The 23,100-nt window shown below is 34.6% G+C and overlaps 1 protein-coding gene across 8 annotated transcripts in view; it reads left to right on the top strand.

The window, feature by feature from the left end:
* The window catches only part of LOC120767370 (nesprin-1), a 200,442-nt gene that overhangs the window by 165,571 nt on the left and 11,771 nt on the right, over nt 1-23,100 (top strand). For all 8 annotated transcript variants that reach the window (XM_040093348.1, XM_040093349.1, XM_040093342.1 and 5 more), the window contains 4 exons: nt 6,616-6,723; nt 9,153-9,317; nt 9,388-16,977; nt 18,291-18,596. In XM_040093348.1, the coding sequence (XP_039949282.1) occupies nt 6,616-6,723; nt 9,153-9,317; nt 9,388-16,977; nt 18,291-18,596 (8,169 nt within the window). The remainder of the gene's footprint in view (nt 1-6,615; nt 6,724-9,152; nt 9,318-9,387; nt 16,978-18,290; nt 18,597-23,100) is intronic.

The raw sequence follows: 23,100 nt of genomic DNA, 5'->3' as shown, positions 1-23,100 counted from the left end.
ATTAGCTACTACCTTGTATTAGTAGCAAGCGTATATGCTAAACATATGTAAATACATATTATATAAATTTAAACAAAAATTACTAAAAAATAGTAACAAATAGAAAACCGCCGTTTTTCCCATTATGGGCGCCAGCATTGCCAATCGGAAAAGGTGAAAAAGTTTGAGCACGCAAAAAAAAAAAAAAATTGGGCCAGCTCGGCGTCGAGTACTAGGAACACTTGCAACCAGGCGAGGCCTTTATAAGAGCCCTCTATCGGATGGAACTACTTTTGAGTCGAGCGTTGAAAGAAAAACGTCCGCAATAGTCGCCAAGACAGAGAATACTTCTACAAGACATCGCTCGACCACTCATTTCCAAGTTTGTAAAAACATACCTCAAAACTTTGAAATGACACATCCTGTCTGAGCTGACGTACTCTGTTCCTCGCTTCGTTTGTTTTCGACTTATTCCGATTGATGACTCATAACCTAGCCGAACTGCACTTTTGTTCTTATGACAAAGTCAAAAATAGGATCGAAATTCATCGACCACGTCAAAAGACAAAAACTGTTTTTGACGAGAAATTCAGAAAAAGTCGTGGATAGCGCTGGAAAATATTTTAAAGAATAAGTATGTAACGGGTTTGTACGATAAAACCACAAACCATGAGTAAAAACGGCGGTTTTCTACTTGTAAGTTAAATATTTTTAATAATAATAAAATTTTAAAAATTAATTTATATTTTAATTTTAATTATTTTAATAATTAATTTTAATTATTTTTTTTTAATAGTATTTTTTAAATATTTTCTAACTTGATGCGTATTTGTTTCATTTAAGTTTTTAAATTTGTTTTCGCATTATATAATTTTTAAAACTACTTGCCTCTTTAAATGCAGTTTTAGATTTTATATAAATTTTATTTTTTAACTAAGTAGTTTGCCAAACACTTAGTATGTATGTATTTGTTGTTGTAGCACTAAGCACAATTTCATGTAGAATTTACGAAATGTATTTGTATTTAGTCTATTATTTTCTAATTTTTATTGCGACTTATTGATGTATGGCTAGAACTTATTTAAACAGAAATAATAAAACTAAAACTAACATAAATCTACAGCATGCTTTCTTTTATTTTGTTTTGAAGTATTTCTTTAATTTTTATTAATTAATTTTGTTTTTAGTTGTTTTAATTTTTTTATTATAATTTTTTAATTTATTTTTAATTAATTAGTTTAAATTTGTTTAATAAATAATTTAATTTTTTTATTTTTTTAATCAAATTTCTATTAATTTCATTCATTAATGCCATATAATTGGTAGTAGTACTAAATTTCATCTCAACTGCTGAACATAGCATATCACTAGCACTTAGCACTTGCATTAGCAGGTTTATAGAATTATTATTTTTTCAGTAAAAATTATTATCTTTCGTGGATATTTATCCTTTTTAAACATTTTTCTGAAAAACACTTGAAAATGTCTCTAAATTTAATTTTTAAAAATTTCTATTATACTGAGTGGCATCTTAAATATGGTTAAAAGTCTCGAAATAGCAGCTCTGGTATGAAATTTTTTTGTGTGATAGTCGAAAAATTATATTAAAATGTTTTAATTGTTTTTTTTTTTATATTTTATGGAGTAAAAAAGAGTTTTGTAATATAAAATTGTTTATGTTTAGGATTTCAGTAGAAAAGGTAACAGTTATTTATATTAAAACCTCTAAATAAAAATGTTGATACTTTTTTTTTAATTATATGCCTTTGTGCACTTAAAAGCTGCCAAAAACCATTAAATTTTTTTTTACACTCAAATTCAAATAGAATCTGCTTAATTTAATTAAATTAAAAAAATAATAGTTTATATTTTTTCCAGTAAATAAATTTCTTAAATAAAAAAAATTAATTTAATTAAAAACTAATTTTTTTTATATTAAATTTTGTTTTAAATAACTTTCTTTTCAAACCGAATTAGAATCAACATAGTTTAATTAAATTAAAAAAAGGAAAAAAACTTTTGAAACTAAAATAGAATTAAATTAAAAAAATTAAGATTTAATTTTTTTAAATTAATTTTTAATTTTGTTCAAATTGAATTAAAATCAGCTTAATTTAATTAATTAATCTTAATTTTTATTATTATTTTTTAATTTACTATTCAAATTGAATTAGAATCCTATAATTTAATCAAATTAAAATTGAATTAGAATCCTATAATTTAATAAAATTAAAAAAAAAACAAAACAGCTTAAATTTTTTATACTAAATTTTTTTATATACATTTTTTTTTGTGCTCAAACTTTTTCTTAATTTTTACTTTGAAATATTAAATTTTAAAATATTTATTTGAAAGTAATTATATTTGTGAATAATAATTGCTCATTTAGCCAACGAAAAATACAACAGCAAATTGTTTATAGAAAACTGAAAATAGTACCACAATTTATTGCAGTAATTAATTGTTTTACGACAGTTCGAAAATTAGGCTGACCCTCAAAACAAGAAAGATCGTTGCAAATGCAATAACAATGCAATATTTTATTGCTCATAAATGCAATTTTACTCTTCGCCACTTCCGTTAAATTACTTAAATCAAATTACTTAAATCATCCACTTAATTAGGCACAATGCCTCAGCAGTGCGCAATGCATGCCACAAACACAGGCACAACCACAGACGAAGGCGTCATCAAACAACAAAAAAAATAAATGAAAAATTCGCTGACATCTTCCTAAACACTCGTAAGATACGCAAGTGTGTCCGTGTGTGTGTGTGTGTCTATTATAAGCATTAAGTCGGCAGTAAATCGTATAATCCCCGGTATAACGGGGAACCAGTACATGTGCGCTTTAATGTCATAACCCAGTAAACAACCACTTCAACTGCTGCGTGGTCGGCATATGAGCTCATGCCTTGAAATACTGCCCTCTCATAACAACAACAACAACTTGTTTTGAAATAACCGCACGCCACTTTGTCACAGTTCGAATTGCCAGTGTGTTTCCACTTCAAAATGGACTACTTACAAGTGTAATGCGGCGCGTGTAAAGTTACTACACTACACACACACATATACATACATACATACATGTATGTGTCACGGTGATACCTTGTTATTTTTGTTTTATTTATTTTTTTTTTGCAAAATTTCTTGTAAATTTGCATTTGTACTTGCACACAGCTGCACTTCGCCGCTGCCGCACGTAACCCGAACGCGCCGCCAAGCCGGCCGGCATTGCTGCGTTTAATTCGCTCATTGCAGCGGCTTTTGCATTGCGCGCATCGAAAATAGATTTGCGCTTGGAATGCGCTCGCCAGTTTCGCAGTAACACTCGGTCAGCGTTGAACGCGCGACGCAAACGACTCGTATTGCACTCAAGTGCCCAGCAAAGGTGTATTGAAGTGGAAAGGAATTTAGAAAAACTTACAGAAAAAAGCAAAAAAAAAATTGAAAATAGTGAAAAGCGCTTAGACTTGCATTAGCTGAAGAATGTGCGTGCTGCTGCAAATTTGTAGCAGAAGTAATTGAAAATCAATTGTGAAAACGAGCAAAGCACCGTGCTCTTTCGCCTTTGGAGGCAAACATTATTTACGGAAATAGCATCTGGAGTATTTGAGTGCACATACTTGTGGCTCTTCATTTTCGTGTGCGACTCTGTGCAACTTTTCTGCAATTTTCAAGTTGTCAGTTTGCATATTTTGTGTTTTTCGGTTTAAAATAGTGGATATTTGCTGAGGTGGATTGAACTTTAGACCTTCAAGCTGACTTTTCCTATTGAAAAAGGTGTTTTTTCGGCAAGCAGTTGTTAAGAAAAATTGTAAATAATGCATGAAAGATAGTGTTTGTGTATGTGGACACAAATTAGAATGAAAATAAATTAAATAAAAATAAAAGAAAAAACAAATTATTTAAAAAATTTAATATTGAAAATAAATAATAATTAAAATATGTGTTTGAAGCGTTAATATAGTAACCCATTTTGTTCGAAAATATATATATTTTTTTTTGGAATAGAGGAATGAAATTTATTAGTGAATAGTGTTCTGAATTATATTTACAATTTCGATATGTATAAGCATCAATTTTAAAATCGATATACATATATATATGTATATGTATATATGTACATAATACTATATACTTATACATATATATAAGGATTTGTATACAACATATCAGAGCTGAAAAATTTCAAAAAATTCCAATGTTTACATACATACATATATGTATATGTATATTATATCAAATTGTATTGATTATTACTCAGTTTGCCTTATAAAGTTTATTTTCTGGAAACCATCATTCGGTTATTTTTAGAAACTGAAAATGCACTTCGAATTTTTAATTGTTTGTCGAACAGAAAGTACTTTGAAGAATATTACTGTAATGATTATTCTTTGAAATTCGTGTTTCGAAGCATTTTTCGTGTCTCTTAAAAAAGAGCTTAAGTACAGAGCAAATTCCGTATTTAAACACTGCGCTTAAAATCAGTGCTTAAATGCTTAAATTAAAATCATTTAACGCCAAAATAATAACAGCAAATCCTTTCTGAACATATTTCGTTTTTACATAAAATGGCAATTTTTCAACATTTTCTGAACTTTTTTTCTGCGCTAAAAATCAGTCAATAAATTTTCTTCGAGTTGTACAACAGTTGTAGGTTCTTCAAAAGTATATATTTAAAAAAAACAACACTTTTTCCATTCTTTTTCTAAAAATTTTATTTTCCAAATTTTTTTTCGAAATTTTTTTTTCTTATTTTTATAATAATTTTCTAATTTTAATTTTTCCAAACTTTTTTTTCCGCCACTTGAAATCAGCGCATTAATTGAAATATTTTATTTTCCTTATACCGAAATGATAACAGAAAGTCAATTTTTTAAGCAAATCAATTAAAATTTTTTATAACTTATGCTAAAATTAGTGAAATATCACTAAAATATTTTTTCTCAAATATTTTATATCCTTTTCAAAAGCTTTTTCGTTACACAATTGCTGTTTTTTTAGAAGCTGAGCTTGCTTAAACCTTAACGAATTTCAAAAATAGTTAAATATTTTACTAGATAGAATGCATTTACGGTAGTTAAAGACTATTTTTGCAAGGTGTATTTTTTGGAAGTGCATTTTTTAGTAATAAATCTTATCCTCTCAATACAAACTTTGAGTAATAGTTGTGGGTTTTCCAAAATACATATATGTATATTTTCTCAAAAACCACACCTTTTTTCAAAAATTTTATTTTCCTAAATTTTTTCACACCAAATTGTTTTTCCTAATTCAATTTTTCTCGAATTTTGTTTTACCAAAAATCTTTTTTTTTAAATAAATTTTCCAAAATTTCCAAAATCGTTTCCCGAAAATAAGCCAATCTTTCAAATTCCAATTTTCTTTTTCCAAACTTTTTTTTCCATTGTATTTTTTTTTACTAATTAATTTTTCCAAAAAAAAAATTTCAAAATAAATTTAAAGAAAATTCTTTGAAAAAAACTAGGGTTTTTCCAATATTTTTTGCAAATATTTTTTTTACATTATTGTTTGCAAATATGTCTAAGCTCAGCATTAAAACTAGAAAATATTTTTATAAATAAATGCTATATATTTCATACTTTGTCAATCAACATCTGAAGATGAACAAGAAAAAAGTTCAAAAAAGAAAACAAAAATATTAAAAATTTTATTAAAAAGCAACAATAGTTTTATTTTACTGAAATCTTTATTTTATAAAATTTTTTTATTTATTTTTTTCTTTATTTTAATTGTATTTTCTGTTTGTCTGCTTAACTTGCTAACAATTTATTTATTAAAATATAATATATTGCTAAAAAATAAAAATTATAAATATATATATACTATAATCTATATACTTAAGCTATTGATGTTGCATGCTTTCATCGCTGTAAATACATATAAATGTCTCATTTCATCTCTTACAGCCGAATTCAGCAGCAATTTCACGAAAATTTTTCACTTGAATTGCTGTAGTGAAATTGGCTGTAAATCATGCATGTTAAATTCCTCATAAATCGACGAATAAAAATTCTTTTTTTCTGCATCGAAAATTTCTAAAGTCTTACAAAATTCATTATTTACATCCGTGTATATATGTATGTTCCCCATGAAGCTTACATCCCTTATATAATATATTGTAATGCCATTAACTTATTTATTTGTTTAGGCCATTGCATCCACTGAATTCATAGCATTACTTAACACAGAATGTTAGGCAAAAAAAAAAATAGAAAAAAATACCAACTGCTTTATGTCTTTGTTCCTATCACACCTTGTACATACATATATTTTCGCCTACTTTTGGATTGCAGCAAAAACCTTTCACATATATGTATATGCTGTGAAAATTCTGCTCTCAACTGTTTCTTGTTCTGTTTCATAACTATTTTACGCACAATTTTGGGTTCACTGCATAAGAAAAAGTCGCAAAAATAATAAAACTTTTAAAAGCTACCTCCTTTCGGCTCATTTTACTGTTTATCGTTTTCTTGTTCTCTACTGCATTGTTTCCATTTCTGGTTTTTATTACTTTTGTTTATTGTTTCTGCAAATCAAACTTAAATCTCAATTTGTATTAATTCACTTAAATAATTTTAACTCACACAATTAATACGAATGTTATAGGACTTAACGCACGATATCGAAGATTTACTGCAATCCCTATCGACGGTCGAAGATGGCATTGGTAATTTGCCGAGCGCTAGTTTGGATGGCATGCTGCAAGGATTGAAGGTATGTGTGTGTGTGAACAAATGCAAAGAAAGGTGACGTGCATACATATGTAAATATATGTGTGTCTATACATATAACAAATATATACATATATATGTACATTTGTGTATGCTCGAATATGTGTATCAATTAAACTGTAAGTAAAAGTTGCGTATACGCCGTGTACGATCTGCAACGTTTTGAAAATATTGCTTTGCATTTGCTATTATATATGTATGTGTATATATAAATTATAAGTTTTGTTAAATGACACTTAATGTATACAAATCCCACCACCAACATACACATATATTATATACTAGCGCAATATACTAATTATTTAATTAATTAAATATTATAAAAAGCAGTTATTTTTACAACCACAAATTATGTAGCTAACAAATACTTACGCATTCTAAGAATGAACCAAACCCGATTAAATGAATGCTGGCGTGTGTCGCAGAAAATTAGTAACACAACCGCATCATTCATATATCGCACATTTTATTTATTATTTTTTTATTATTTATTATTTTTTATTATAATTTTTTTTTTAGTAAAATGTCGAAACTATTCTTTTTCGGTGTACACTGAAGTTTAGCATTTATAAATTATGTTTGTATACAATTAAAAAGTGGTGGTACTAAAAAATTATAAAGAGAAGTAGTTAGAGTGACAAGAAATACAGTGACTCACAAAATTCGTCATGACTTCAGTATGATATAAGACTCCTAAATATTTTGTTATTTAAGTTTTTTTTATTTTTTTTAAAGAGATGATATGAAACACAAGTAACACACAGTGACTCACAAAATTTATCATGATATTTATATGATATAATAATCGATAACGCAAAACTTGTAAATGTTTTGATATTTTTTAGTTTCTTACAAAGGTAAAATATCAAACCAAAACAATAACGAAACTAAATAATAAATATTTTGTGACTTAATAGTGATCAATTATGCGATTAAATATAAAAGGGCTTAAAAATTAATCTAATAGCTTCCTCCATACTTTAGCGAATGCTTAACGTGGTGTAATTGATGGTAATTGATGCTTCTTCAGATACATCCGCACCCATCCGATTCCAAACGATTTATTTTTATCCCGTCATCACAATCATTTGCATTCCATACATATATTTTTATGGCGAAATTAGTCACAACTTCCTGTTTCTCTATGTGAGAGGAGGTTTTTGGAATTTGACTCACATCGCCAAGAGAGATTTTCAGTTTTCGTAAAATTTTTGCCTTGAGTCACACCACAAATTAATATTTTTTTGATCTCGTCCTTAATTCCATTGGAGATAGCCTTGTCCTCTTTTCCCATATCTATCATATATCAAGAAATACATAGTTTTTCAAAAAATTAAAAATTATTTTATTTTGAAAATTAATTTTTCTACGCACATCCGTACTCTTCGTGCGAAAGTCTACACCAACCAAAATGGCCATCCAACTTATGCGTGATCAATTTTGTAATTCACTGTATATAAGTAATATGCGAACTTTATGCCAATAACGAGTAAGAAGCTTTAGTATTGAGAAGAAAATATATTAAATAAATATATAAAAATTTACTAGCTCCAAAATTCCTCCTCTTTTACTATTATTTCTTAATATTTTAGTATGAGTACAAATCTTAGACTGCTCTATTAGGTATACGCCAAATATCTTGGGACTTGCGAGATAGAAATACAAAAATCTGTTGAACATTGATCTGAAGAGCGGGTTGATTTACGGATCAATCTAAACAACTTTGACCAAGATATTAGGGGTCTAAGAACACGTTTTTTAGTGAGAAATTTTTAGACTTATTTGGTCGTCAGTTTTTGAGATATTCGAATAAAATTTAATATGTAGGTTTATTCGGTTATTTTAATGACTATTTGTCGTTATCGGTCAGATCGTACAGTTATAACTTATATCTCCTATACAACCGATTATATTCACATTTTTAAAACTTCGCTCTAATAATCACTAGCTCGAAACCGGTTTTAAATCCATAGTATCTTAGATAAATTTGTTCAGAATGATCCGCAGAACATTTCCTGTATACGCGATTTTATAGAAATATAATTGAGCCGCTCTACTCTACATACACATTTTTTGTTTGAATTTTTTTGAGCTTAGCTTTGTAGCAAATCTTTTGGTATTGTAGGCATTTGAAGTAGTAAAAGTACTTAGTTGGCTTACAACACACGAGAACACAATCGTAAACAATCACAAATAAATATATTATATATATGTACATATATTATATAAATTATAATAAAAAATTAATTATATATGAAACTGCTACATAAATTGGTCTCATAAATAAAATTAAACTTTTTTAATGTTAATTCTACTTTTCAAGCTGTCTATACTTATATAATGGTGGATTATAATATACACACTTTACTAAATACACTACTTTTCTATAATAATAATAACTATTTTGTGCAGCTAATCCAAGAAAATCTGGAATACCAAGAAAAGGAAGCAACACGTCTACAAGAAATCGGACAAACACTACCAACAGATCCCGGCACTGAGCGCATACTCAACGAGATAAAAGATCGTATTGATCTGTTATTGCGTCGCACGCAGCAAGGGATCACAATGATAGCGGTAAATTTATTGTTTTATTTTATTATATAGAATATCAACGACAAATAAAATTTTAAATTTCGCGAAACAGAACGCGATGCACGGTCAGAAGAAGCGCGAGGAGGAACTCAACGAATACCAAATGCATTTGATTGCATTGCAAGAATGGATTATGGAAGTATCGCAACAACTTAAAGACCTCGAACCGACACCCGAAGTCGCCGAGGATGAGGAACAACTGAAATCACAAGCCGAACGCAGCCAGCAATTGCTACGTACGCTCAAGGATAAACAGCAATCGCTGGAGGAGTTGGTCGAGAAGACGCGTCTACTGCAGCAACATGAAGACGTCGCACCAATGGCCTGTGATCTGATGGATCAGCTTGCACTTATTATCACGCTGCTGCGTGAACAAATCACTGTCGCCACCACACGCATTTATACCATCGAGAAGACTATTGTGGAGCTCCGTAAAGCTAGACAGGAAGAAGAGCACCGCAAGCGCGTGGCAGCCGATGCTTTGATACAGCCACCAATCAGCGCGCCAGTATCCATTGAATCAAATGCTAGCACCATTGATTCAACACCGATGCCAGAGGAGGAAGTTAAACCAGTGCAAATACAAGCACTTGCAGTAGAAACCCAAACGTCCGAGAGTCTCGCCGCACCACAACCTCAACCAGTTGTGGAGACATACACAGTTGAGGCGCAAACTAGTTTCGCAGAGCCAGTTGTGCCATTAGCGCCTTTCGTCGAAACCACTGAAACTGCCATGCAGACGCAGAAGGAGCGTAAGCCTACCGAGAACATTTTAGTCACCTCCACCATACAAGCCGGTCAGGAGACTATACAGATTGATACTATACCGAATAAAGAGATACCTGAAGTGCCAGAGGATGTCGAAATCGAAGCGCGTTATCATCAACAACCGCAAGGAGATGTGGATCGGGCCACCGAATTGGTATTGAAAAATGTACCGCAAGCATTCGAAACCACCTTTGTTGAACCCGACCAAACTACCACCGAAGTTGTGGTGGATGCAGATGGTACGAAGCACATTATTGTAAAGAAAGTAACGCGCACACGCCAACAGGTGGTGCAGCATCAACAAATCAGTTCAATTGCCACGGTCACGGATGCCGATGGTAATATACAAATTCAATCGACCGGACAATTGAATTTGGAAAATGTGCAAACTGCCGATACCAGTGGTGATGATCAGCGCGGCTATCAGACGGTGATAACGCAGCAAACACGCGGTACTGTCGTAGACGGTTCGGATCCAAATGCAGTGGTCGTTAAGGAGTTCGAGACGGAGCCAACAATCGAACGTTTTGAGCAACTGCAAACACCTGAGGGCCAACAAACCGAAATGATTACCGTTGTTAGTGAGGGTCCGACAACCACGGCCACTTCGCAAAGCAGCATACGCGCGGTTGTGCAGCAAGTAACGCGCAAAATCATACGAAAGACACGTAAGATTATTAAGCGCATCGTGGTAATCGATGGTGTGGAACATGTCACCGAAGAGGTGGTTGAAGAGCCAGAAGAAATCGAGGTCAGTGAAGAAGAGTTGCCACCACAAGTGAATGTGAATATCATACGCACCGTCAATGGCAAAGTGGTGACCGAGGAAGAGTTCGAACGGCTGACGAAAGAACCAGGCGTGGTAATTGAAGAGGTTTCGACTGATTTGTTGGAACCGCAATTGCCACAGACAAGCGCACCTGTAGACGAGGCTGTGCCGTTAGTGACAGACTCGACGCAGCCGCAACAGGTATTTGAAATTGAATCTTCTACTATTCCTACTACAACAACACAAACACAACCAACAACAACCAGTATTATAACAACAAGTACTACAGAAAGAACTACAACAACATCAACAGACCAAGCACCAGTAGAATTTGTTGATTTGTCCGCACCAAAAGTAGTTGAACAAAGAATAATTGAAACCGTAGAAACTACTAGTACTAGCCCTGTTAATATTCCAGCGGACTTAAGTACGACACCCTATGAACAGACAATAGTAGTTGAAGAGGAAGTTTCACCAAGCGTACAAACCATCGAACCAACTAAACTCATAGAAAATATTCATGAGATTTGGCCAAAAGAACATCATTTGGTGCCAACTGATATCGATTTCTCTCATCACCCCGATGACGCAACTAAACCATCGGTTGAGACATATGAAGTTAAAGCAACCACTGAGTCCAAACCAGTGGATACTGTTTGGCCAATTGATGAAGATACGGGTTATCCGGTTTCTCTGGAAGAATACAAATTCGAAAAAGTTGTAGAACCCAAAGGAAAGCCTAAAGAAAGTGAACCAGATCAAAAGACGGCAACAGTGACAACAACAACTATTACAACAGTCACCACTGAGCAGCTATCGCCAGAAACCACTGAATCATCAGCACCCGCTGCCACTGAATTAGTTATGCCGCAATTGGCTCCATTTAAAGAGCCGGAAAGTATTGCAGTATTACCAAAAGATGCTACCGACCCAGTATCACATGATTCTGAACCACAAGTATTAACATCGGTTAAAGAACCTGAAATCTCGTTAATTGAAACTCAAGAACCTACTCCCGTACCTTTTGAACCAACAGTATTAGAACCAGAACTACCATCCTCACAAGTCACCATTGTCAAGGAAGTACCTGAAGAGAGACCAACACAACCTGAAGAAAAGCTAGTCACTGATGTTGCCACAACCGCAGAAGAACCAGAAACAATTATTGTGGAAACACCTGCCAGTGAGCTTGTTTCATTAACATCTACCGAAACAGTTACCAAAACGCCATCTGAGGACAAGTTTCTGCAACCGTTACCTGCCGAAAAGTCCCAAATCGACATACGAGCTGCCACACAGCTCTTTATTTCTGGTGAAGTCTTGGCCACTGACAGTGATTCTCCACGAAAATCATTCACAGTGACTGCGCCATCTATTGAGCAAACCGGCAGCGGTGTTTTGAAAGTTGTTATGACACCTGAGGAAGATATTGACCCTACACAATTGCCACCTAAAGTGAGTATGACAATTGTTGAAACCTCAACGGTGACCGAAACAGAGCGTGAGGATACGACATCGCGCGGCGATGAATTGAATCTCACACCTGCCGATGCCAAGCGAAGTCGTAAGAAAAAGAAAAGAAAGGAAGATGTCGAACCTGAATTTGAGCAAAGTGAAGAGGAACCTAAGGTTGAGAAATCTGAGGTGCCTGTGTCTAGAATTTCAGTGTCCGAAATCGACATTGAATCTCCTCGTGAAACTGGCTATGAAGCCGATGACGTATCTCTTTATGATTATGAGAATGAAGATTTTAGAAAGATGCGACATAAGCGAAAGAAGCAAAGATCAAGAATACCTGAAGATGCAGAGTCTCATGTGCCATCATCAGAAGCAACACCACGTGATATTGATACACCCAGTTTGGAATCAGAAGGTAAAGTTAAGCAGGAGGTGATTGCCGAGATTAGCCCAGAAAGTGAAGCGACCAGCATTGAAGTAGATACTTCAGTGAAGGTTGTGGAGGAAGCGGTTTTATCGCCAGATTCTGATTCACCACGTGCACCGCTTACGGAGCTAGTAATTCCTACCGAGGTAATAGAAATTTCCTACGTAGAAGATGAACAGCAACAAACCACGCCTCGTGAAGAACCGTCTGCACCGAGCTATGAAGAACCCGTCAAAGAGATCAAATCATCTCAGACATCTCCCGAACATAAGCCCAAACAAGAAGAAATATCCTTGCAGACAAGCATTGACGTTGTACCAGAAAGTCAAGAGACTGAGGCGCAGACTATCACAGTTGAAATAACGGATACTGAGATGCAAACAACACCACGTTCTGAGGAGCTAGTTACACCAATAGCTCTTGAGCCAAAACAAACTGAGGAAGAAGAAGTACAAACTGAGGCACCTTATTCAGAACCTTTGCCGCAAGTAGAAGTACCCGCTAAGCCAGAAACCACAGAAATATCAAGCCAAACAATTGTGGTTACCACCATTGAAAAGGAACTACAAACTACACCTAAAGAGTCACCGCGCTCACCTGAGGCAAGTACCAGCGATGTCGTTCAACCTTTAGTACATGAGCTGGTCAAAGATTTGACTACAGATTTACCAACTGAAAAGGTTGAAAAATCTGACCAAGCTATTGGCACAGATTACACCGTCACTCATGAGACTTACGTACAAACTCTCACCCCGGAACCGGTGGATTATGTTCAACCTGCAAGCACACCTGAGCCGGTAATTGAAGAATTCATAGAACCAGTACAAGTGGTTAAAGCACCTGCAGAGCAACGTGATCAGCACACAACCACCTTTGAGTTGACTCAACTTGTAGACTCAACATCACAGACTACACCACGTGATGAACCTCAACCAGTAGAACAGCCTGTTTCTTTAGAACCTGTTACACTAACAGAAGATATTTCATCAACATTGACTTCCTTATCTGAGCCGTACAATATTGAAATTCAAACTTCAGTGGCAATACCGGCAGATACGGACAACTCAGAGATTGACCCGATTGTATATGAGCATACACAAACAATTGAACTGCCCAAACGGGATAAAAAGAAAAAGGATAAGAAAAAGAAGAAACATACCGCTGAAGAAAAGCCAGACGAAGATGAGTCTATTGCTGAGCAGTTACCAGAGGTCAATGTGAATATCGAAATAGCAAAGGACATTGTACCTGAAGCAGGTGTGGTTGTAACTACTAGTCAGCAAGTGTCAGATGATACCGGTTCACGAACTATGGAAAAGAAACCACAATTGGTGCAACTGCAAATCACTAAAACGACGGTTTATGAGGAATTCCCTGATTTGCCGCTACAGGTCAGTGAGCAAAGTAAGGTGAACCTTACCAGTCAGCAAGGTAGCAAACCACGTTCCAGACCAACTTCATCCGTCATGATTGAGGAAGTGAGCTCACCAACAGAAGAGATTGTTGTGCCACTAACACCAGGTCCCGATAAAGATATACCAGAAAGTGCCACTGAAAGCATTTGGTTAGCGGCAACAACAGCAGTTGGTATTGACAAGACACCTAAGGATGCCTCACAGGCAATGATTATGTCTGAAAGTCTACAACACTATCCTGGATCACAAGTCAAACCAAAGGCTGTGGATGTTTGGGCTGAAACGAAGCAAGTCATCGGTGGACGCATTAGATCATTGAAAGAGTCTACACCTGAGCATAAACCATTAAGCAATGTATTGCATTTAGCTACCCTATCCGACAAGATAACGGATATGCCTGTGGAAGTACGTGCGCAGGAAGTCAATCAAGGCTTGCACGATTTGGAGGTAGCTGTAAAGCAAGGTGATCGCACCGTCATTGAAACTACAGTCATAACCGTTATTGAAAAAGTCTCAACATGGCTCGAAACCGTTGAGTATCGCGTATACTTAATCAGACAAAACTCTGATGAAGGTCCTTCCGAGCAGAAGTTGGACGATTATAATCAGTTGAACGATGAACTCGGCACCATTAAGTCGAATGTCAGCACACTCGAAAACCACTTGGAGAAAGCTGACCACTTAACTGGGCCTGAGGTGCAGCAGTGTGTTGATGCGCTAAAGGAGCATGTCAATGCAGTGGAAGAAGTGACCAAAGACAACCAGGCACAAGATACTAAAGAGCTGAATAAGTGGAATAATTTTGTCGTATTGATACATCGCACCACCAACATTTTGGAAGAACTTCAAGAACGTTACGACACCATTGTGTCGCAAGACATAACACTGAATGGAAAATTGCGCAGCCTCGATGAATTGGAGGCACAAAACAGAGACGTACAAGCTAGTATCGCAGAGCTCACACAAAGTGCGCGCGCATTCCAACGTAACTTCCCCGGCAAAAAGGTGCCGCAAGACATCTACAATTCCTATGAAGTTTGTAAAAACATTGAAAACAACATACAGGCTGAACGCGATCGCTTGCTGCAGTTGCAGTCACTAGCCGAAGAGTATGAGCAAACACTCAAGGAATTCACCAACATCACTGTGCTGGCCGATAAGATGGTCGAAAGTCCAATTATATCCAGCACATTGGAACAACTCAACAATGAAGTGCAGAAACATCGCAAATTCTTTGTAAACCTCAGCCATTGCCGTGCCATGTTGGAGTCACTGGAAGAGAATATCGATACCGAGACGAGAGAGAAGCACGCGGAGTTGCACAAAGAACTCTATAATCGCGCAACCGTGCTTTTGGAAAAGGCTTCGGAACGTTCATCGAAATTAGTGCAAGCTGCTTCACGCTGGACGGTATTAGAGAAGGGCATGAAGGATGAATTGCAATGGTTACATGTGGCACAGCAGCGTGTGCCCGATTTGTCTGCTGTCACTTCTGCAGACTACGACCAATACACTACGCTATATCAGTCCATCAGCAGCGACATCTCGAATCACTACTTGAAAATGACACAACTCTCAAATATTTCCAATAAACTGCAAGATCTCGTGCAGGCGCCCAATCTAGTCGAAGAGACAAACGAAGCACTCATTGTACTGCTGAAATTGCGTGAAGAAGTCTCTCTGTACCTGCATCGTCTGCTCGTCTTTAAAGAAATTTGGGCACAGTATGAAAATCAAACCGATAAAATGGAGACTTTCGTACGCGAAGCTGAGAAGGAATTGCGCAACATACATATACCTGAAGATCCACTAGAGCAGCCAATTGAACATATGCGTCAGTTTTGGGAGATGAAGGCACACTTTGAAATGCACAATAACATACGTAATCTAGCGGGTCATAGTTTCGAAAAGGCACTGCAAGTCATACCGCTCGCCGACGAAATGCTACAGCGGCAATTCCATGCACAACTCGAAGATCGTTGCCAAAACATAGCCGCCTCTATTGAGCGTATACAGAATAATATTGTGAATAGCCTGGCCTCTCAAGACGTGCCACCCGAAGAGAAACTGAAATTGGTCGAACGTGAGTTGCAAGAAATCTATCTGACAATGACCAGCATTAAGGGTGTAATCAAGAATGAGGAAGAGCTCTGTCTCTACATTGAGCGCATACAAGTGCTACGTACGCGTGTTGGTTTCATTGGCAATGAATTGGGACGCATCGGTCTGCAAGAACCATCCGTCGAACCGGAAAAGGTGGGCGAACTCTTCGCGCTCTCGCACAAGATCAACACGCAAATTGCGGAAGAACTCGAAGGCGCCTCCGTGTTGCGCGAACAATTGCGCGCCATACAAGAGGGCATACAAAATCTGCGCAAACATCAAACAAAACTCTCGGTCATATTGGACGAATGCGAAAGCGCTGAGAAACTGAGTAGCGAAGCCATTGAAAAGGCGGTAATCGATTGTCAAGCAGTTGGTGAAGATCTCATCGGTAATTGGCAAGAAATCATGCGTATACGACAAATGTTGCATACGTTGCCGATGCGCTTGAAGATGTCGGTGTCGCCTGTGAAATTGGAGCGTGACATCTCGCAGCTGCAAGACGATCACGCCTTCTTGGAGAGCAAATGCACGAACATACTGGCAATATTGAGAAATCGTTTGGCGCTTTGGTTGCGTTATGAGCGCCAGCTGGAGTTGGTGCACGATTCCGTGCAGGAGACTGACTTTATGATGGAATTGCTCAAGGTGCACGGGCAGGTTGACTACGAACGGCTGCGCAAGGCCACTGAGCGGCTAGAGGTAAGTGTCATTTATTTACCAAGTGGTAGGCCTATAAAATCGTATGTGCATAAAAAGGGGTGTTGTTGAATAGTGTAGAAATGAATAGTGAGCGGAAATTTATCATTCGCTGCCTGTACGAGCGTCCAATTTTGTCGTATAAATTTCTGAAGCTTTACGAAGTGCCAAAATATTTCTATTTTCAAAACTTTCTAAACGATTTCGTGCTTCTACGTCTCAAAACTATTTCGTCAACTACTCCTCAAGCCCTTTAAATGCTCATAAAGGCAAGTGCGCGCCATCTTCAATGTTGACTTTAGCCAATTACAAGTATTCCGGTGCAGTTTCACAATACTTCCGTTAAAAAGAAAATAACGTGCGTATAAATAGGTGTCAGAAGTCAACTCTTCACATACCAAATTCGATTGGCTTGCGTTATTTTTAAGGCACATAAGACAATTGTGCATATAATTAGCCATGTCCGAAATGGTAAATGAAGTGAAAATGATTTGCTTTAACTACTCACAAGCTGCCGGCGCGAAGTGTGTGTCCGTTATTCACACGTGCGCTTTGTAAAGTATAGCAGTGCGCCCAAATAAAGAGCCGTGTGTACGTATGTTTGTATGCGTACATGCACTATATGTTTGCACGTACATATGTGTGCGCGTGTGTGCAAAGAATTTGGGTCCGCCATTAGAAGCGCTTTAGAGAGTGAAGTTGTGGTGTGCCGCAGTCGTAAGGGACAACGCTGCGTGCCAGTGGGCTAAGCAAAGTGGCAGCCACAAGACGCTCATGTGTTTTCAGTTGTATTTGTTTTTATACTTCACTTCTTTACTTTTCAATATTTTTTTTGTTGCCATTTGCTTTTGTTTTTGTATTACTTTTTTTCGGTGACTCTTTTGTGTTGATTACTTTTTAGTACGTGGTAAGCTTTCGACGCGAACGGGTGCGCAAACGACGGCGTTTGCTACGCGCGGATCAATAGTTGGAATTATAAATTTGTTTTTTTGTTAATGCCAAGGAGCATATATTTGAATTCTCAACCGGCGGAAATAAAAATAAAATTATAAAATAATCTAAGCTTAAAATTTTTAAAGCATATACAATACTACATGTGTATTTAGTTGAGCAAGTGCTTTTGCCCGCCAGCTGTGTACTAAGTATTAAGTAAGAGCTTACCACAAATAATGCATATCTCCATAATATAAAATTAGAATATAACAGATATTAAATACATATACTTATATATAATATCTCAATTGTGTTTACCAGTGTTTTAACATACGTTTTCGCTTTGTTTTTGTTTTTTAACTGTTTCGTTGTATTGACAAAAGGGTCTTGCTGGTGATTTGCAAAATCGTGAAACACTCTTGGATGACTTAAAAACATCGGCTAAGCCTCTTATCGAAACATGCGATGTGCAAATTGTCGAACAGATCGAGTCGGCTGTGCAGGATGCGGTTGTAGCTTGGAATGATACGTCGGATAATTTGCTACAATTGTGTACGCGTTATCAACGCGCTGTCGAGCTTTGGGAGAAATATCGCAACGCCTCGGCGGCCATACGCAATTACGTAGAACAGCAAATGGATACGGTGCAGAGTTTGGAACAGCCGCGGGAGACGCTGCAAAGTGCTAAGGTAATTAATTCTATTAAAATTTATTTATTTTTATTTTTTTTTGTTGAAATAGTGTGATAATTCATAAAAATATGAAGGTGGAGTAAATGCAAAGAAATATTTAATATATCAGAATATGTGGGAAAATAGTTATATTAGGCGAAGAAAGCATTTTCTTTTTTGTTTAAAGCAAGAAGCAAGTTTTATCCAAAAATAAAAAACAAAAATTATTGAAAAATCAATTTTTATTAAAAAATATTCAAAATAGGATTTCTTGATTTATTTATTTTTTCACATTTCTTATAAAATAATAATATTTTTTTTTTTTATTATTTAAAATGAAGCAATTTTTATCAAAATTAAAAATTTAAATAGTATTCAAAGATAGAAATTTTTTGATTTTTGGTTGTTTTTAAGAGATATTTTTTATCAAATAATATAGTTTTAATTATTAAAAAAGAAACAATTTCTATCAAAAAGGAAAATAATTTTTTTTATTTATAAAGAATTTTTTAGTTTTTTTTATTAAAAAAGAAACAAGTTTTATCAAAAAAAAATAAAAATATTTATTAAGGAAGCAGCAAGTTCTATAAAAAAAATATGGTTAGATTAGTTGACACTAGCAATTCAAAATTTTTTTTTTATTTAAAAAAAATAATTATTTCTCTTATAAATAAATTTTGTGCATTGCGATCGTTCTCAATATTTTTTTTTGTCGTGCAAAAGCTAAATTTCTGTTCACTTTCTCTAAACGTTAGCATATGCTTATTTATTGCTAGTAGATTGAGTGGTAGGGTAATCTCATTATGTTGAAAAAATAGTTCAAATTTCGAAAAACTTAGATTAATGCTAGAGTAAGTGCTCCGATATCTGTCGTTCTGGCAAATTAGTAGCTTCTTGGGAAGGAAATGACGTTTGCAAAATTTTTGACTGGTATCTCTAATCCAACTTAGGGACTAGTTCTAGTCACTATTGCTACAAAAAATATTTGAACGCCTTTGAGAATTAAAAATGTAGATTTAAATGCCTAGCATTGTTTCAAAATGGGGATTAAAGTCATAGCGATAATAAAATGTAATCAGTTAGGTAATACACTGAAAAATGTAACGCATATTTATCTTGTTTTGTTTTTATTTCTTTACTATTTTTTATTATGTGTTTTTCGTAACGTGTAAGAGTATTATAACTAAGCTGCTGTCGGCTAGATGAGTCGCATTGTTTTAAGTAAAAATTAAAATTTAAGCCTACCACAAAAAAAAAACTGACCGCTACAATATGTGCCCAATTTGGTCTCAATTAATTTATGCTCTTTTTTAATTAGGCTTTTGTTGTTGTGCGCCAAAGGGCATAATTGATTGCTAAAACATGTAGAACTTAATTACAGCGTGCTTATACGCTTATGTAAATTAGTCGACCAATTAGCTCATATTACTAGGAAAGTGACCTGAATTTATGTGATAGTTGTTCGAAATTTAGTTTGTAAATAGGCCTTTGGTCACTGCGGTACTGATTGTGGGCGTAAATTTTAAATTTTCAGTGCGTTTTACAAATCATTTCTGGTATAAAGTTCAACGGTTCAAGTTTGTTGATTATGCGGGCCTATGGCACACACATCTCATTTGTTGAGCTCATTAAAAACAAAATATTGAAGGTTATGATTAAGGCGCACTCATGTTTTCTTTTTTACTTTAATTAGAGAGAAATAGGCTATATTAAGCTTTTGAATGAAGAGCAATAACAGTTTGGAAGTGGAGAGTGTCTACGAACTTATTTTTCAGCGTATTAAACGAAAAAAATTTAATTTTTGACCCACCCTAGCAGATATGTATGTAGACTTAATGAGTTGTACAAAATCATAGCAGATATTGAAGATTTGAGAAGTTTTTTGTTTATAAAAAATTCATTTATAAATTTATATGACTGTTAATTTGTATTTAAATGGCAATGAGATGTTTATATATAGTTTCATATATTATTATGTTGTATATATATGTAGGTCTGTAAAAAGTCGTACGAAAATTGATGCCAAATTTTTTGGCGCGAATAATGCTTTCAATATTCATCGTATTCCAACAGAACACAATTTTATTAGCTTTTTCATTGAAGCCACTTTGTAGAGTTGCATTTTTATTGCTTACAAGCGTGGTAAGCAAGTGAAATGGGCTGATTAATACTTCAGTGTTGACAGAAAGAAGGGAAATATGTTTGCATATTTCAAGCTTATCAGCGATTTTTTTTAGTCAGCTATAAGTAAATATGTGTGCTTGTATGTAAATCAGTTAGCAAAAGAATTTTAATACATAAGCAAATATATACATACATGTATATATATAATTCTGCGTAAGCAAGGCAAGAGTTAATGTTCTTTCGAAAACCGCAATGAGCTTATCGCATATTTAGTTATTTTATTATTTTTGTTTTTGTAAAAAGTAAAAGTTATGGATGTCAGTATTTGCTGTAGCAATAAAAAACAAGCAAGAATAAAAACAATATTCGCTTTAGTTGCATCGAAGCTGTGAAACCTTTCACAAATGTGAAATATTCCTTACAAGAACTTAATTTAATCAGTTTGTATGGCAGCTATATGCTTTAGTGATCCGATCCGAACAATTTCTTCGGTGGTTTCATGGGTGATTTAGAGAATAATCAATGTCAAATTTCTTGAAAATACATATCTCTTCAAATGAAAAAGTTTTCCATACTAGCACTTGATTCCTATGGTTCAGTATTAATTAATCTGTTAAGGGTATAATAAAAATATTAAACAACAAAATTTTTGGCGTGTTTGCTCGAAGTAATTCCACGTACTACTTGATATGTTTCTTTATCACCAAAATTTGACACAAGTTATGCTGCGGCCTAAAAATGTATACACACCAACATAATCTTACGTAGCTGTGCTTGGAATATGCTGACAAATTATCGGTTGACAATGTTGGAATTTTACAAATCCCAACTCAATGTCGCAAACAGCGATAAGCTGGCTTATTGATATACATACATAACCACATAGTTGTTGCTTTACGTATGCTGGCGCAAACTTATATGGACCGGCATTGTATTTGCTTTGAAGTAGTAATATGCTATTTATGTAGATCTTTATTGTATCATATTGCACAAGTATGAGATCATTATGATATCATAATAACATAAACTGTACATACTTATGAGCAAAAACAAGAAACGGAAAACGGAAAAACAACCAGCTTATTTTCCGGTCAAATGTTTGCGCAGCAGTATGCTTACATATTCAGGTAGATTTTGGGATAATTTTGGATACTTGTGTCACTTTTAAATTGTTATGTTGTCATAAGACACTTTCAGCTTACCAGCATTAGTTCGTGTAAGCTTCTATATGCAACACCATATGTCACAGAATAACTGTTGATAACCTGAATTTTTCAAATATACAATTTTCGATATTTCAGTGGTTTTTTAATTAGTTAGGCACATACATATTTTGTACCCTTTGTGAGTATATATTCAAAGCTGTGATTCCTCGTGCAACACTTGTTATGTATTTTGACTATGTTGCTTTGAAAAATCATTGCAGTGTTCAGTACATATCATAATAATATAATCAATAATTGAAATATGAGTTGTTAGCCAAATATAAAGACTAAAGTTAACAATAGATACTTATGTGTTTGTGCATATATAGATATTATATACGCATATAAACATATTATGTACAAACATATATACATACATACACATATGGTATGGGTGGTTAAAAAAGACACGAATATTTTAATTGCGCTTGATACTGTGAAAAATAGGTTCTTAAACACTTCTAAGAAAGTTGCTCCAAACATGAGCTGTTGATCATACTGTCCATCGCCATACGGTTTTTTATTCATATTATCAATTAGAATAATTCCAAACTCACTTCCAACTGCTTGAAAAATATATCGTTTCATAGATTTTGAAGGAAATTGAATGGTCTATAGTCCATTTTATACGATACGATACGATTATTTACGATTTTTTTGTAAACCTAAGGGAACATTTTTTCCTTTGAAATTATTTCGTTTGCTTTTGACCCACCCTAATATGTACATATATGCAACTAGATACTCGCTCATATATGCATTTTTGTATAAAATTTTAGTGTCACGCAATCAATAATGTGTCCTTTTTATTGATTATCTGTGTGCCGCAACACAGTTCACTCATACGCACGGTTGACCATTTGGCTGATTATTGCATTTCCGTATATATTGTGTGTGTGCAGAGTAAAAAATTTAGTGACACATTTATTTACTGCACATGTTTACTCTTAGACATATACAACAACAACAAGCACTCATATTCTAGATACATATACATACATATATACACAGGTATGTGCATATGTGTTTGGAAGTCTGTATGGCTAGTGGAAGTGAACGGAAAAGTCAATGTACGCGCGTAGTAGCCATTAGAGGCACGTAAATGCAAGGCGACAGTAGTGGCACAAATTTAGAAGTTGGCAGCATAAATTAAAGAAGCGGTCGCCGAAGAGCTACATAGAGAGACATATTAG

This window comes from Bactrocera tryoni, chromosome 2 (genome assembly GCF_016617805.1).
Source record: "Bactrocera tryoni isolate S06 chromosome 2, CSIRO_BtryS06_freeze2, whole genome shotgun sequence".
Lineage (NCBI taxonomy): Eukaryota > Metazoa > Arthropoda > Insecta > Diptera > Tephritidae > Bactrocera > Bactrocera tryoni.
The sequence above is the reverse complement of the archived record's forward strand: the minus strand, read 5'-3'. Positions and strand labels throughout refer to the sequence as shown.